Source organism: Protopterus annectens, chromosome 13.part0, assembly GCF_019279795.1.
Source record: "Protopterus annectens isolate FY-2018-M chromosome 13.part0, PAN1.0, whole genome shotgun sequence".
NCBI classification, from domain to species: domain Eukaryota; kingdom Metazoa; phylum Chordata; order Ceratodontiformes; family Protopteridae; genus Protopterus; species Protopterus annectens.
In genome coordinates this window covers 398,917,501-398,929,833 of record NC_056747.1, presented here as the reverse complement: position 1 = coordinate 398,929,833, position 12,333 = coordinate 398,917,501, and the positions used below count along the sequence as shown (strand labels likewise).

General features: G+C 39.0%; 1 protein-coding gene across 3 annotated transcripts in view; it reads right to left on the bottom strand.

Annotated features, from left to right (window-relative positions):
* LOC122787364 (beta-1,3-galactosyl-O-glycosyl-glycoprotein beta-1,6-N-acetylglucosaminyltransferase-like) overlaps positions 1–12,333 on the bottom strand; it is a 390,992-nt gene that overhangs the window by 35,317 nt on the left and 343,342 nt on the right. The window contains exon 1 of one of the 3 annotated variants that reach the window (XM_044054023.1): positions 8,048–8,128. The exons of the other annotated variants lie outside the window; for them this stretch is intronic. Coding sequence (XP_043909958.1) covers positions 8,048–8,078 — 31 coding nt within the window. The 5' untranslated portion in view covers positions 8,079–8,128. Of the gene's footprint in view, positions 1–8,047; positions 8,129–12,333 lie in introns of those variants that run through there. 3 annotated transcript variants of the gene reach the window in all.

The following is a 12,333-nucleotide window of genomic DNA, read 5'->3' as shown; positions in this document are numbered from 1 at the left end:
AAGTTAGAGCTGAATTTATTGACCAGTAGGTTCACTATACCTTCAGCCTCAGTGTAGATAGCATCATTCACAATCAGCTCAGCACATTGCTACATTGTACTTTTCAGATTACAAATATAACTTAAAACGGCCTTGTGATTTTCTTTGGCGTGTATAGCTATTTCAGACTCAAACTTGACTTTGGTGGGTTTTATTAAGCTCCTGAATTGTTTGTTTATCATGCTAGAATCACTCTTCTTTCTTTCAACAAAATTATTTTCCTTTATATGGGTTTCTTTCTGGGGTTTGCCGTACTTTGGTTCCTAAAGGTTACAGCAGCATTTATGCAGTTTACATGCTGGTATAGTGTGGTGGTGGGCTACGCTTTCCCAGAAGGCTTGCAGCACAGGACTCTGCAAATATGGCCTCCTCCCCAAAGAGGGTGTGCTCGTCTCCATGCCAGCTCTTACAGCTGCCCATGCCACTGACTGAACACAGATTGCTTAGGTTGCAGCTTTATTTCTCAACACCAGTGGAATTGGCTGGCTTAGCTGAGTCAGTAAACATAACAGCATTGTTATACTTCTCTATGCTATTGACATGTATTGGTAATTTTAGCTACATCTTTTTTATTCAAAAGTATGCTCTGGCTGAAAAAGGGGTTTGGTGGTTGAGTTCCCTTACCTGTTCAAAGTAAATAAATAAATGAATTAAAAAGGCAGGGGAATCAAGAAATAAACTTTGTAGGATGGGCAACCCTTATCTATCATCAACATGTATATTTTTAGGGAAAATATAGGATTGCAAGATTAAATAGAAATTACAACAAATACTCGAGTTTGTTTGCTTAGAAAATGTAGATAAAAAAGATTTTGTTTGTGATACCAATTCATATTTCTTTTATTACAAACTTTCTATTATGGAGTTATTCTGGCACATTGATGAAATAAAGTTTTTTTTTCTAATTACTAAAATGCATGTTATAATAAACAGAGAGCAGAAAACAGTAACATAAATATAACACTAGAATTAGCTTAGAACTCTGGGATTCTGTGAAACACAACATTTGGCAGCTTATTTTTTGAGTTAAGGAAAACTGTCAGTCATTTTATTTGGTAAGATTTCATTTTTGGCAGTGTTCAACCAGGCTTTTTTTTTTTTTTTTTTTTTTTTTTAAGTAAAATCAGACAAACACTAGTAAAGAAACAAAAAAGCGATGCAAAGCATGGCTGAAATAAACCTTTAATAAAATAAAATAAAATAAAAACAGAGAAGCGCTTTTGGGTGCTTGTCTGTTTTTATTTTATTTTATTTTATTAAAGGTTTATTTCAGCCATGCTTTGCATCCCTTTTTTTTTTTGTTTGTATTTTTTATTAGTGTTTTTTTTTTCTTGACAACTTCCATAAGACCAGAAAAATCATCTACTCCAAACATTGAAGCAGAAAAATTAACAGACGTTAATGTACACTCTTGCTACTGTCGAATGGTAAGGAATACATACATATTCATCTTAGCTCTATCCTCTGCCAGGCCCTGATATTTCACTAAGTAAAAGCTTACCTGAATGCTCTATCTCCTGACCTAAAACCACTGAAAGCAGAAGGATTTGTTCATTGGCAGGCTGACTAGCAATTGTGTAAGAGCTACCTCTGAAGGAGAACAGAATAGATTAATGTCCCTTTCAGAGTTGCACAACCTAATTACTATACCAGTTTCATTTGGGTCACTGAGTGACAAATTATTAAGATAGTAGCTTTCATCTGTATCTAAACTCTTGTCAAACTAACCCACAAACTTCTGATCAGGACCGGCAAGTACTTTGCAGCTAGTTGCATTAATTTCAGGACAGACTACAAATGTAAGTATTAACTATTTTAAAGGGGATTCAACATTCAAGTATGAATACTACTGCAGTGTGAGAAAACATTGCATTCAGTTGTTTACAGTAACAGAAAAATAGTCTGGAAAGACCCATAGAGCTTTATTAGGATATGTAAAAAGGTGTCCATTGCACACAGTGATGAATTCTGCGTACTTGTTTTTCCCTCCAAGTTAAATTGACTGCCATTTTAGGCAACTGATTGCACTTAAATAACTCTTGTTGAGCATGACTTCATCAGAGGGTATTACAATCTATAAGAGAAAAACTGTTATGCCAAGTGCAGCTAACAAAACATACCAGAGAAGCTCAAATCTGAATCCCCCACCAATATTGTCTGTGGACAGTGGTGAAAAGTTTTCATTAACCAGCCAAAAATAATTTTTTTATGTGCAACACCAGTGCTGTTCAGTAGTGGCTAAAGTAAAAAAGGACCATGTCATTTAGGGCGATACTTGAGGCTAGCATGCCTTGCTGTTTCAGCTAAGTAGATAAATCCTGCAGTAGAGCAAGGGTCAGAAACAAGCCAGTTTTCTAGTGTTTTCAGCTGATAGCCTTCCCTAGTGATAAAGTGCAGTTGGCAAATTTTAGTGCATGTTGTTAACTGGTTCACCAATACTCGGGCTGCTCTAACTCAACTCTCATATACCGCCTCATCAGATGATAAACTGATGAAGAGCCAAACTGGCCTGAAACATAGTGGTCAGGGATCTGGGTACACATATAGACAGCAGCCTTACCTTCAACCACCATATGGCCACAGTGGGGAGTAAATCCTTTTATGTTGCCCAACTTATAAATAAGGGCATGGCATCTAGGTCCAAAGAGGTCATTACCCCACTGTACTCTGCCCTTATCAGAACAATCGTAGAGTTCAATGCTCCCTTTGGTATGTACCTGACCTGGAATTTGCAGCAACTAGAGCGACCTCAGAGGTTCCTTACAAAAAGAATACAAGGTGTAACAAACCTGCCTTATGCAGAGCACCTTAAAGCCCTTTCCCTCTACTCAGTCTCCTACAGATTGCTGAGGGGTGATCTATACCTGGCTTACGAGGAATCGGCAAACCCCACACTCATGAATCTCCTACATGTTTGTAAGTCAAAGAGTACCAGAAGTACAAGATCTAGGGTCTTGAATTTTATCTGTGACAAACAGAACATGCTGTTGAGAAAGATGTGTCCCACAGGCTGCCCTCCTATAGAATAGGCTTCCCATCCATGTGAAGCTGAGCTCATCTATTACCCAGTTTAAGCGCAACCTAAACCAGTGAATAGGGAACAGGAATACATCAGACGTTCCACTCATCTCCCTTATGGACAGAAGTAGTTTATAAATGCCTGTCTGTTACTGTTCCATTTGGATACAGGACATCATTATTCTTTTGGGAAAACTTGTTAGGCTTAGAAAGTCCCCCCCCCCCCCGGGTCGTTAGCCTAGTAACAATCAATGGCTCTAGGAGTCTATGAAAAAAACAGTGCTTCTATGTACCCTGCACTCCTAATAAACACTTCTGGAAGTCTACAGAGTGCTGGAATCATTATTTAGTGTTTGGATTTACTTTCTGAGGTCCATGTACTTCACTGCTTCTGTTACACTGGCGTATTTAATTGTATTTATTCACACAGGGAATATAAAACTCTACTCGCCAACAATTCATATATCGACTGGAAAGTGAACTCCTCAGTGAACCCAAGCAGCACGTTAACTGGCAGACATGTTATGAAGTAAGGTGTCTGTTCTCCTTGATTATTTCTGTAAGGCCCCATCTGCTCCATTCAACTTCCAAGTGAGTTCATTATAAATTGCTTCCAGCTATTTTCCCTTTAACCAGTTTATATGTTTTGTTTGTGCTTCCCAATTTACAGTGTTTATGAAATAGCATTTTATAACTTCGGCAAGAATCAGCTCTCAGAACACAAATGTTTCTTCTGTCACCCAGATGAGCTCTCCTCCCTTAGCCCCCAGCATCACCATTTGCCCCTAATGGAATGGCCATTTGTGACAAGTACAGACATCAGATTTCCTAGGTACGGCATATTCTTGCTTATGCTCAGTGTCCTCTACTTCTGTCATGCTGTATTTCTTCGAGACTTAATTAGCTGATGCTTAAACAAATGAAACCATTTCAATGAAGCTTCATCTGAGCAATTCACCCTTGCATCCAATATGGGGTTCACCTCTCCCACCATGAATCATATAAACTAACTCTAATAATCTCACCATCACCATGAAGAAAAAAAACTCAAAACAGTTTGAAACCCTGCTAGTGCATAAATAGAAAGTACACTGTAGTGATTCCCTGCTAAACCACACAAAATACTAGAAAACAACATCCTTCAATGTGAGGCAACTACCTCATCTCTAAATATACCACTTTCAAAACTGCACAACGTTAGAGAGGAAGAAATATTTATTTAAAAAACATGAAACTCATTCCTTCTGTTTTCTCTGAGTCATGTGACCTTACATAACAGTAACGCATCTTTGACAATGCAAGCTCTAATATTTTAAAGGCTGACAACATGCAAATGTGATTTTCATGTGTGTTGCTTTAAGATACAATTACATGGCAAGAATAAATAACAGTCCTCTCAAAACATTGTGCTGCTCCAACCCTCGAGTTGGTCCTTGGGATAATGAGGAGAGGCCCTACCTCCAGGGGCACAGTGGAATATGTGTGGTTTTGCAAAGTGAATGTACCAAAAAGAAAAGTATCGTAGATCAGAAAAACAGAGTCTAGAAAAATTATGAAAACTGTTAAAACCCACACAATCTGCCAGTTTCTCTGCCTGCTTGATTAATTGTTGTTTATCCTCATTACTAAACAATGATACTTTGCCTGACCTGCCTTACAGCTGTACCATATATTTGTGACTTCTCTCATGGGTTTTTGAACACACAGTCTTCTCAGTGGAGCTGTTTTTTGTGTTGTCTATGTTAATAAAGTACTTTGCCTCACCGTCCTTGCATGGTCCATCTTTCTTTAAACAGTACTCCTTCACTCTTCAAAATTCATTTTCTACAATACTTTGGCCTTTAGGGCATTGAGGTATTTGAACAATGTTATTATCACCAGCTTATTCCCCTTTCTAGGATATATATGTTAAGCATATGTAATTTCTGCTTGTTTTTGGTAATGAACCTGTACTGTTTATGTTACCCTCCTCAGACTCAGAGCTGTCTCAGGCTATCTATATTCATACCCCAAAATTGTGATTTACAGCTAAGCTCAGAATAAAGTGGCTGATAATGATACAGAAAAAAAAAAGATCACTGCCAAGTTTGGAAGTCAGATTTTTACAACTTTTAACTGTTGTTTTTTTTATTTCTTTGTGACCAGACAACCCTTCCCCAATGGCTCCCCTTCCTGCTTCCGATTGGCTCATTCATACCTCAATGTAAATAGAGAGAGAGAATGGCTCCCCTTCCTGCTTCTGATTGGCTCATTCATACCTCCATGTAAATAGAGAGAGAGAGAGTGTCAGTCCCATTCATTGCCTAAACAGTACAAAATCATGATGTCCCATTTCTCCCCACCTGAGGAAAAAAATCAGGAGCTTGGGAATGGGCCAGTCATGCAGACCTCTCCCCTCCTCATGCAACCCATAACTTCTACTAGACACCTGCTGCTTGGAAGAGCTGTTGCAGCATCCCATGCATATCTTGCTAGTTCTGTAAAGCATGGAGTCAACTAGTGATTGCTATGCAACCAATTATACCTCTGCACTCCATGCATGTATGCATGCATCCCATCCATCCACATCTTCTTTTTTCCATTTTTGCACATGGGGTCAGGGTGTCACGTCAACAGTGACAATCATCTAGAGTCAAAGTTTACACCACCAGGTGGCTAGTCCTGGCACAGTAGTTCCTCTACACCACACACTCATATGTACACTCACACCTATGCTCAATTTAGTGTGTCCAGTCCACCTGCTGCATGTCTTTTGACATGAGATGGAAATGAAGCACCCAGAGGAAACCTAAGCGAGTACAAGGAGGCCATGCAGACTCTACACAGAAGGCATCCCAACCAAGAATCAAACCAGGGAACCTCTTGCTGTGAGGGGACAATGGGTTCAGGCACCTAGGCAGTGAGATATTTCCCTGTGGTACATTTAGTTGGGGCGCACGGCTGAAGTGACATTCAGATGCAGAGAAATATGGCTGTTGTGAATTCCCTGAAGGCAAAGAGAAGCACCCACTGCCATGCGCACACATTAATAACCAAGTGCATGAGGATGGAAAAGGTAATGAGTGTTGTGCTCAGTGTACACGACATACTTATGTAACTACAACATGTACAAGTGCGCTACAAAATGGAGGACATCTTGCATGCTTCTGTTGTCATATTTATGCTCCAGTGTGCATTTTTGGTAATGTTCCCTAGACATTGTGAAGGGGGCATTGGTCCACACACACCAGTTATAAAGACACTGCCTGTTGGGCACCACATTCTTAGTACCACTGACATGTCCAGTGGCCAGCCTGTTGATGATGCCTGCCATACTGCCTGCTGTCTCATGTTGCCTTGAGAGCCATGGACATTATTTCCCCCGCATATATTTGGTTATTGAAGTTGTGGGCATGGCACAGCATTCTTCTCTTTGCCCACAGGGAATTAGCCACTGCTATATTTCTCTGCAGTTGAAAGTCACTTCAGCCATGTGTTCCCATCCAGATGTACCACAGGAAAATGTCTCACTGCCTAGGTGCCTGAACCTGGCAACAGCACTATCCTCTGCTGATAAACTTGTCTCCTCTCCCCCACTGTAAGGGACTGCTAACAAATGCCACTCATCCTTACCCCCCCACCCAGATCTTCAAGTTGTCCTGGCCACTTACTCAAACTTGTATCATCTGGAACATACTCAGCTTTTATCCTTCTACATTACATAGCTAGGCTACACCTTGTCTCCTCTCTGAAGAAGATAAGATATTCTGTACATAGACAGAGCAGCACCAAATAGTAAAGAAAATATTGTATGACCACAGCATCAATCCATTTATCTATCTTTCTGGGTGTGTATGTGTGTGTCAATATGAGGAAAAATTCCAAACAACGACAACAAATGTAAACCAAGACAGCAGCCACATAAATGTAGTAAGACATTAAAAATCACATAATAGGTTGTTTAAAAGCTACGATGTGTACGTACCTCACTGCAGTGCCTCATGCTCTGTGAGCACACGAGCACAAACACTATGCCGCCAAAGCTGCTATGTTCAGTGTAGCACGACTTGTTTATGGATTAGAATTCAGACAGTGATCAAAAACAGTCCAAAATATCTACCAGTTGCTTCTAAGCATATTCAGCCATAATAACAAATCAAGTTTATTTTCAAATAATTCATTCTGTAAAACTGGTGACAGCTGCATCAGAGGCTCGGACTCCCCCTGATTTGTTAAACAGAAGACTGCATGGGATTAGTCTGTTACGGGTACCAGACTTCAGAATCCACTATTAGAAGAGCTGTTTTTCAGATTTACACTATAATGTAAGCATGCATTGTAAAACCCCATGGGTGCTTTTATTTATTCTTAGTTTTGTTTATAATTTGTTAATTTGTAAAAGGATTAATCCAGATTTACAGTATAATGTAAGCATGCATTGTAAAACTCCATGGGTGATTTTATTTATTCTTAGTTTTGTTTATAATTTGTTAACTTGTAAGAGGATTAATCCAGATTTACACTATAATGTAAGCATGCATTGTAAAACCCCATGGGTGCTTTTATTTATTCTTAGTTTTGTTTATAATTTGTTAACTTGTAAAAGGATTAATCCAGATTTACACTATAATGTAAGCATGCATTGTAAAACCCCATGGGTGCTTTTATTTATTCTTAGTTTTGTTTATAATTTGTTCACTTGTCAGAGGATTAATCCATAAACCCTTTTCAGTCATAACCTTGATGACAAACGTAAATACAACATGAAAATATATGGACAATTATGTAGTCAATCAACCTGTTTGTTTTGGAAAGAAACTGGCATACCCAGAGAAAACCTGTTAGTGAAGAACATCCGGACTCCACACAGACATTGACCAGAGGTCAAGCTTGAACCCCTTAGCTTATATCAATTAAGCCAAATATTTCATTGAGCAGCTACACTCATCTCCTTGAAAGGTTATATATAATTACTTGTAAATACAGTAACACAGAAAATAAAATCAATTACCTCTTACTCCCCTCCTAGGAATAAAGTCCATTTTGTTTCTGCTTCACACAGCTCCACAGTTTTCTTTCACATCAGACTCCAGTTTCATAAGTTCCAGCTTTTTTGTGATGTGACGCCTCTATTTCTGAAGTACTGCCAATGTTTCTGGGGATTTTTTTTTTATTTAAACAAAAAAACAATCAAGAGAGATATAACTGGATAATTATTAACTTTCCTTTTGTTTGAGAGACTGCAATATCCGTGTTTCTTTCAGGTCAATAAATAAGCAAACACCTCTCAGTTAATATCAGTTTGACTGGTCCCCAGAACTTGAGACAGAATACACACTTGGTTACCTTTCTTCTTTCCTAACACATATCCACACCACTAATAGGCAAACCTCCAACCTATAAAGACAGTTGTGTTACAGGTGCTTTCTGTTCTACCGTGTTCTTGTTCTTTGCCCAGTGTATGGCACCTTTCATGACCCGAGTCACATAAAGACATTGACTCAGAAAATATTCCATCTTTATTAGAAATGAAATCATGTGAAATTACGTAGTAGTTTCATAACTTGTAATTCTCTCATATTCCTGCAAAAACGCTGCAGTGGCTTATTGAACTATACTGTGCCTCAGACTTGTGTCTTTGAATCAAAAAGCATTTTTGGGACACACAAAACTGCCTGTCCATTTCTAGTTCTGTATTCGTGGACTATACTATTTCATTTCAATGCACTTTTCTTTTTAAATAGGTTATCTTTTAAGTGTGCTACTCTTCCTGAAGCATGTGAATATTTATTTCATTTTTCCCATTCTACCATATCTTTTTTTTTGGTATACATAGGAGGTTCTCTTTAAATCAAGGCATTGCTCCCGGGTTAGAGGTGTTCCATTCCTTTGAACCATCTCAAGCCTGTGTCACTGTGGAGAGGGGTCATCAGAAATGCACAAAGCACTCCAGATGGGGTCCTGTCAACTGTTTGTAATGAGGGATAATTTCTCATTTCCTCTTGTGCATTCCTTCTGTCTCCTTAAATCCTTCTTGTTTTACATACATGTAGACCATGTTTACTGAGATCACCATATGAGGTCTTTCTATCTTATTTTGTTTCCTAGCTCATCACTTCAGATATCCTTCAGTTGTCATGAGATATATGTTTGATCATACTCCCAGTGCTGTCTAGTCCCAGTCCCATGGCACACTCTTCCGTGTCCACTTTTTGCACTAATTGTGTTACTGATTACTGTGCAGTCTGTGACAGGGCAATCTTTTCTTTGAGTTCATCTGCTAAGTCATTCATGCAGGTACAAAGAACTACTGCATTCCCTACCGATCTCTGCAGGATGGCTAAAGTGCTAGCTTTGGAGGGTAGATAATAACAGAAGTGGAAGGAGTATAAATATTAAGGTTTTAGTCGAACAAAGAAAACATATAACACTACAGTGGGTAACACAAAGCACAGGTTCCAAACAGGTGCAGACAAATCACCTTGACATGATTATGGTACTCTGTAAATCCACTCCTGCATAGAACAGTTGGCACTATTTAGTTTGGTACCATGGGTCAGCCATATTATAGCTCTATAGCCTTTTAACACAAGACTCTCTGTTTTCTTTACAAAAGTACAGACAGATGGTTTTACCAGAATGCGTTATATGCTGCATGATCCTACAACAGTGGGAGAGTAATACATTTAGTTTTAAACTTACAATTTTCCATTACTTTGGGGGTGCAGCAGACACGGGTCAAGATCAGGATTCTGGATGACCTGGGTTCTAAAGCCAACTACGTCAGCCATGTCATTAACATTTTATGTGCTCCCTACATTAATACTGCAGCACAGATTAGGTACATTTTTTACAGCATATTTCTTGTTCTTTTGCCTGATACATGCGGTAATGATGTACGGAGGAATAGGTTAAAATACACTTCTACAGTTCCAGCTCCATCAGATAAGGAGTAATACTGCCATATCTTGAACATTTCCAGTAGGACTTGGAACCCATTTTTTTTTCTAGGGGATTAATTTATTCTAGAATCTTATGGAGGCAGATACAGCTGCTTATGTTGCAAAATAAATTCTGCTAAGATTTGTTGTTTTGTGCACATGAATGAATTTTGTTTGGTACCAACAGACAAGCATTTTAGAATGCGTGACTAAAGGAGTCAAATGTTGGAGAAGGTTAGGGACTTTTTACCATGAAAGTTCTGTTGCTGAAATAATACAGGTTTCTGGAGGCTTAGAGTCTGGTATTCATGGACTTTTTTATCATGTTAGAAATGCAATAAAGCTAATGGCAAATCTGATGTTTTGCATAACCTTTACCATTTTTTTTAATTTCCTGGTGTTCACTCAGGTAGTACAGGAATCTGCAGGCTCAGAATGAGACAAGTCTTGAGTATATAAGCAAGTTAGTTCAAATAGGCCAGGCTCATTTTCAATAACATACTGGGAAGAAAAGTTCCAAGGTGAAAAAGCTGTTTATGTTATAAAACTACAGGCAAATGATGATGCAACATTTACTAACAGCACAGTAATACAAAATGAGTGTGCGGTTTTAACATATTGCATAAATGGAAATGTTTGAAATGGCAAACTGTTTTTGTGCTGGATCAACTTTTTGTTGTAAGATAAGCAGGGTGTCTAGTATATGATAAATTAAATTATTGTTCTGTAGTTTGCAGAGCAGATGTCATGACAAGTGATGAGTTTTGTAATTCTCCCATACAAGTTGTTTCATGCATCTCACAAACCAAAACCTCTTTTTCTGTTTATCCCATTTCTTTTTATTTGTTGTTGTTAAGGTTAGAACAGTATTTCTTATTGACTTCAATGGGATACATTGCTTTTAAATTTTGGGAGACCTTTGAACTAAACATTTCATAGCATCTGCCTGTAGGGTCTTGTTATTTTAGGCGGAATTACAGGTTGGGGATGGAGTCTACTACAGATATTTCTGTTCTGTAGTATCAGCATGCGGCTCTTATGTTTGTTATCACTTAGGCAAAATGGCAAGTGTGCTACCTCCTACTAACCTGATTTTAATAAATTACAAAAAATCCTTCCACAGTCCATCCCTAGAAAACTACATAGTCCTCCCAGATCCTAACTCTAACCCTAAAACTCCCACCCAGACCCTAACTCTAACCTGAAACCATACTCCCTAAACCTAGCTTTCTGTCTGGGGTCTATATTAATTCATCGAAATATGTATTCGTCAAATACGCATTCAGTGACAGCTAAACAGCAAAATTTCCCAGGGTTAGCAACCACTCACCCTCTAGCACTTCGGAACACACACTGCACTAAATCAAACCCACCCAAGTGGGGGGCTTCGCCACCCACCCCCAACTATACATTATATATATATATATATATATATATATATATATATATATATATATATATATATATATATAAACAACTCAGAGATCGCACTATGGCGGGGAAAAGGGAAAGTTGTGCTGGTGGGCCAGTGGGTTTTAACCCTGGGAAAAATTCTGTGCTTAGCTGTAATGAATTTCATTGTTTGGCTTTCGATAAACACGTATTCGATGAATACGTATTTTGATGACCCCTCTGTCTCTCTCCCACACAATCTACATTTCCTGATCACTCACTGAACTTCATTTCCCTCAATCAATCCCCAAAACTAAAGTTCCCAATTGTTTCCTAACCCTAAATTTCCTTATCACAAAACTTAAACTCACTACTCACTCTCTAACCCTATAACTATCTCTAGCTTCCAAAACATAAGGCCAAACTCCTCTCCCTAACACCAACCCTAAATCCAGTGGCAGTTGGTGACTTCAAAGCAAAGTGGGCTGCAGGAAGCACTGAATAGGTGAAACTAACTGGAGTGGGGGAGCTATGTTATGACCATGTTATGACCATTTACTTGTGATTAAACATCTGGGTTCATTCACTCAGGCAACAGACTGCCTAAGTAACTACTCATTCTACCACAACTCAGATGTTTAGCTGCAATCCCCTGTGCCAGTATCCGGTGAAATGGAGCCTTAGACAAAGGGTTTCATGGGGCCCACTGTGGCAAGATGGTCATTCCTACACTATAACTGCCCCTCCCCTCTTTCTTCCCATCCTGGACCCCTACTGCCCAGACACATTACTTTCTTTCTTGTCCCCCCCCCCTTTTTCCTGGCCAAGACTGCACTGTAACAAGTTTGGAGATAGTAAGTGAATTAAGATGCAAGTCTGAGTCCAGTCGTAAGGGGTGTCCAACCTTTTCAGTTGCAAGGGCCGCATTGAGTCAACAGAAATGGTCTGGGGGCAAATGGCAAGT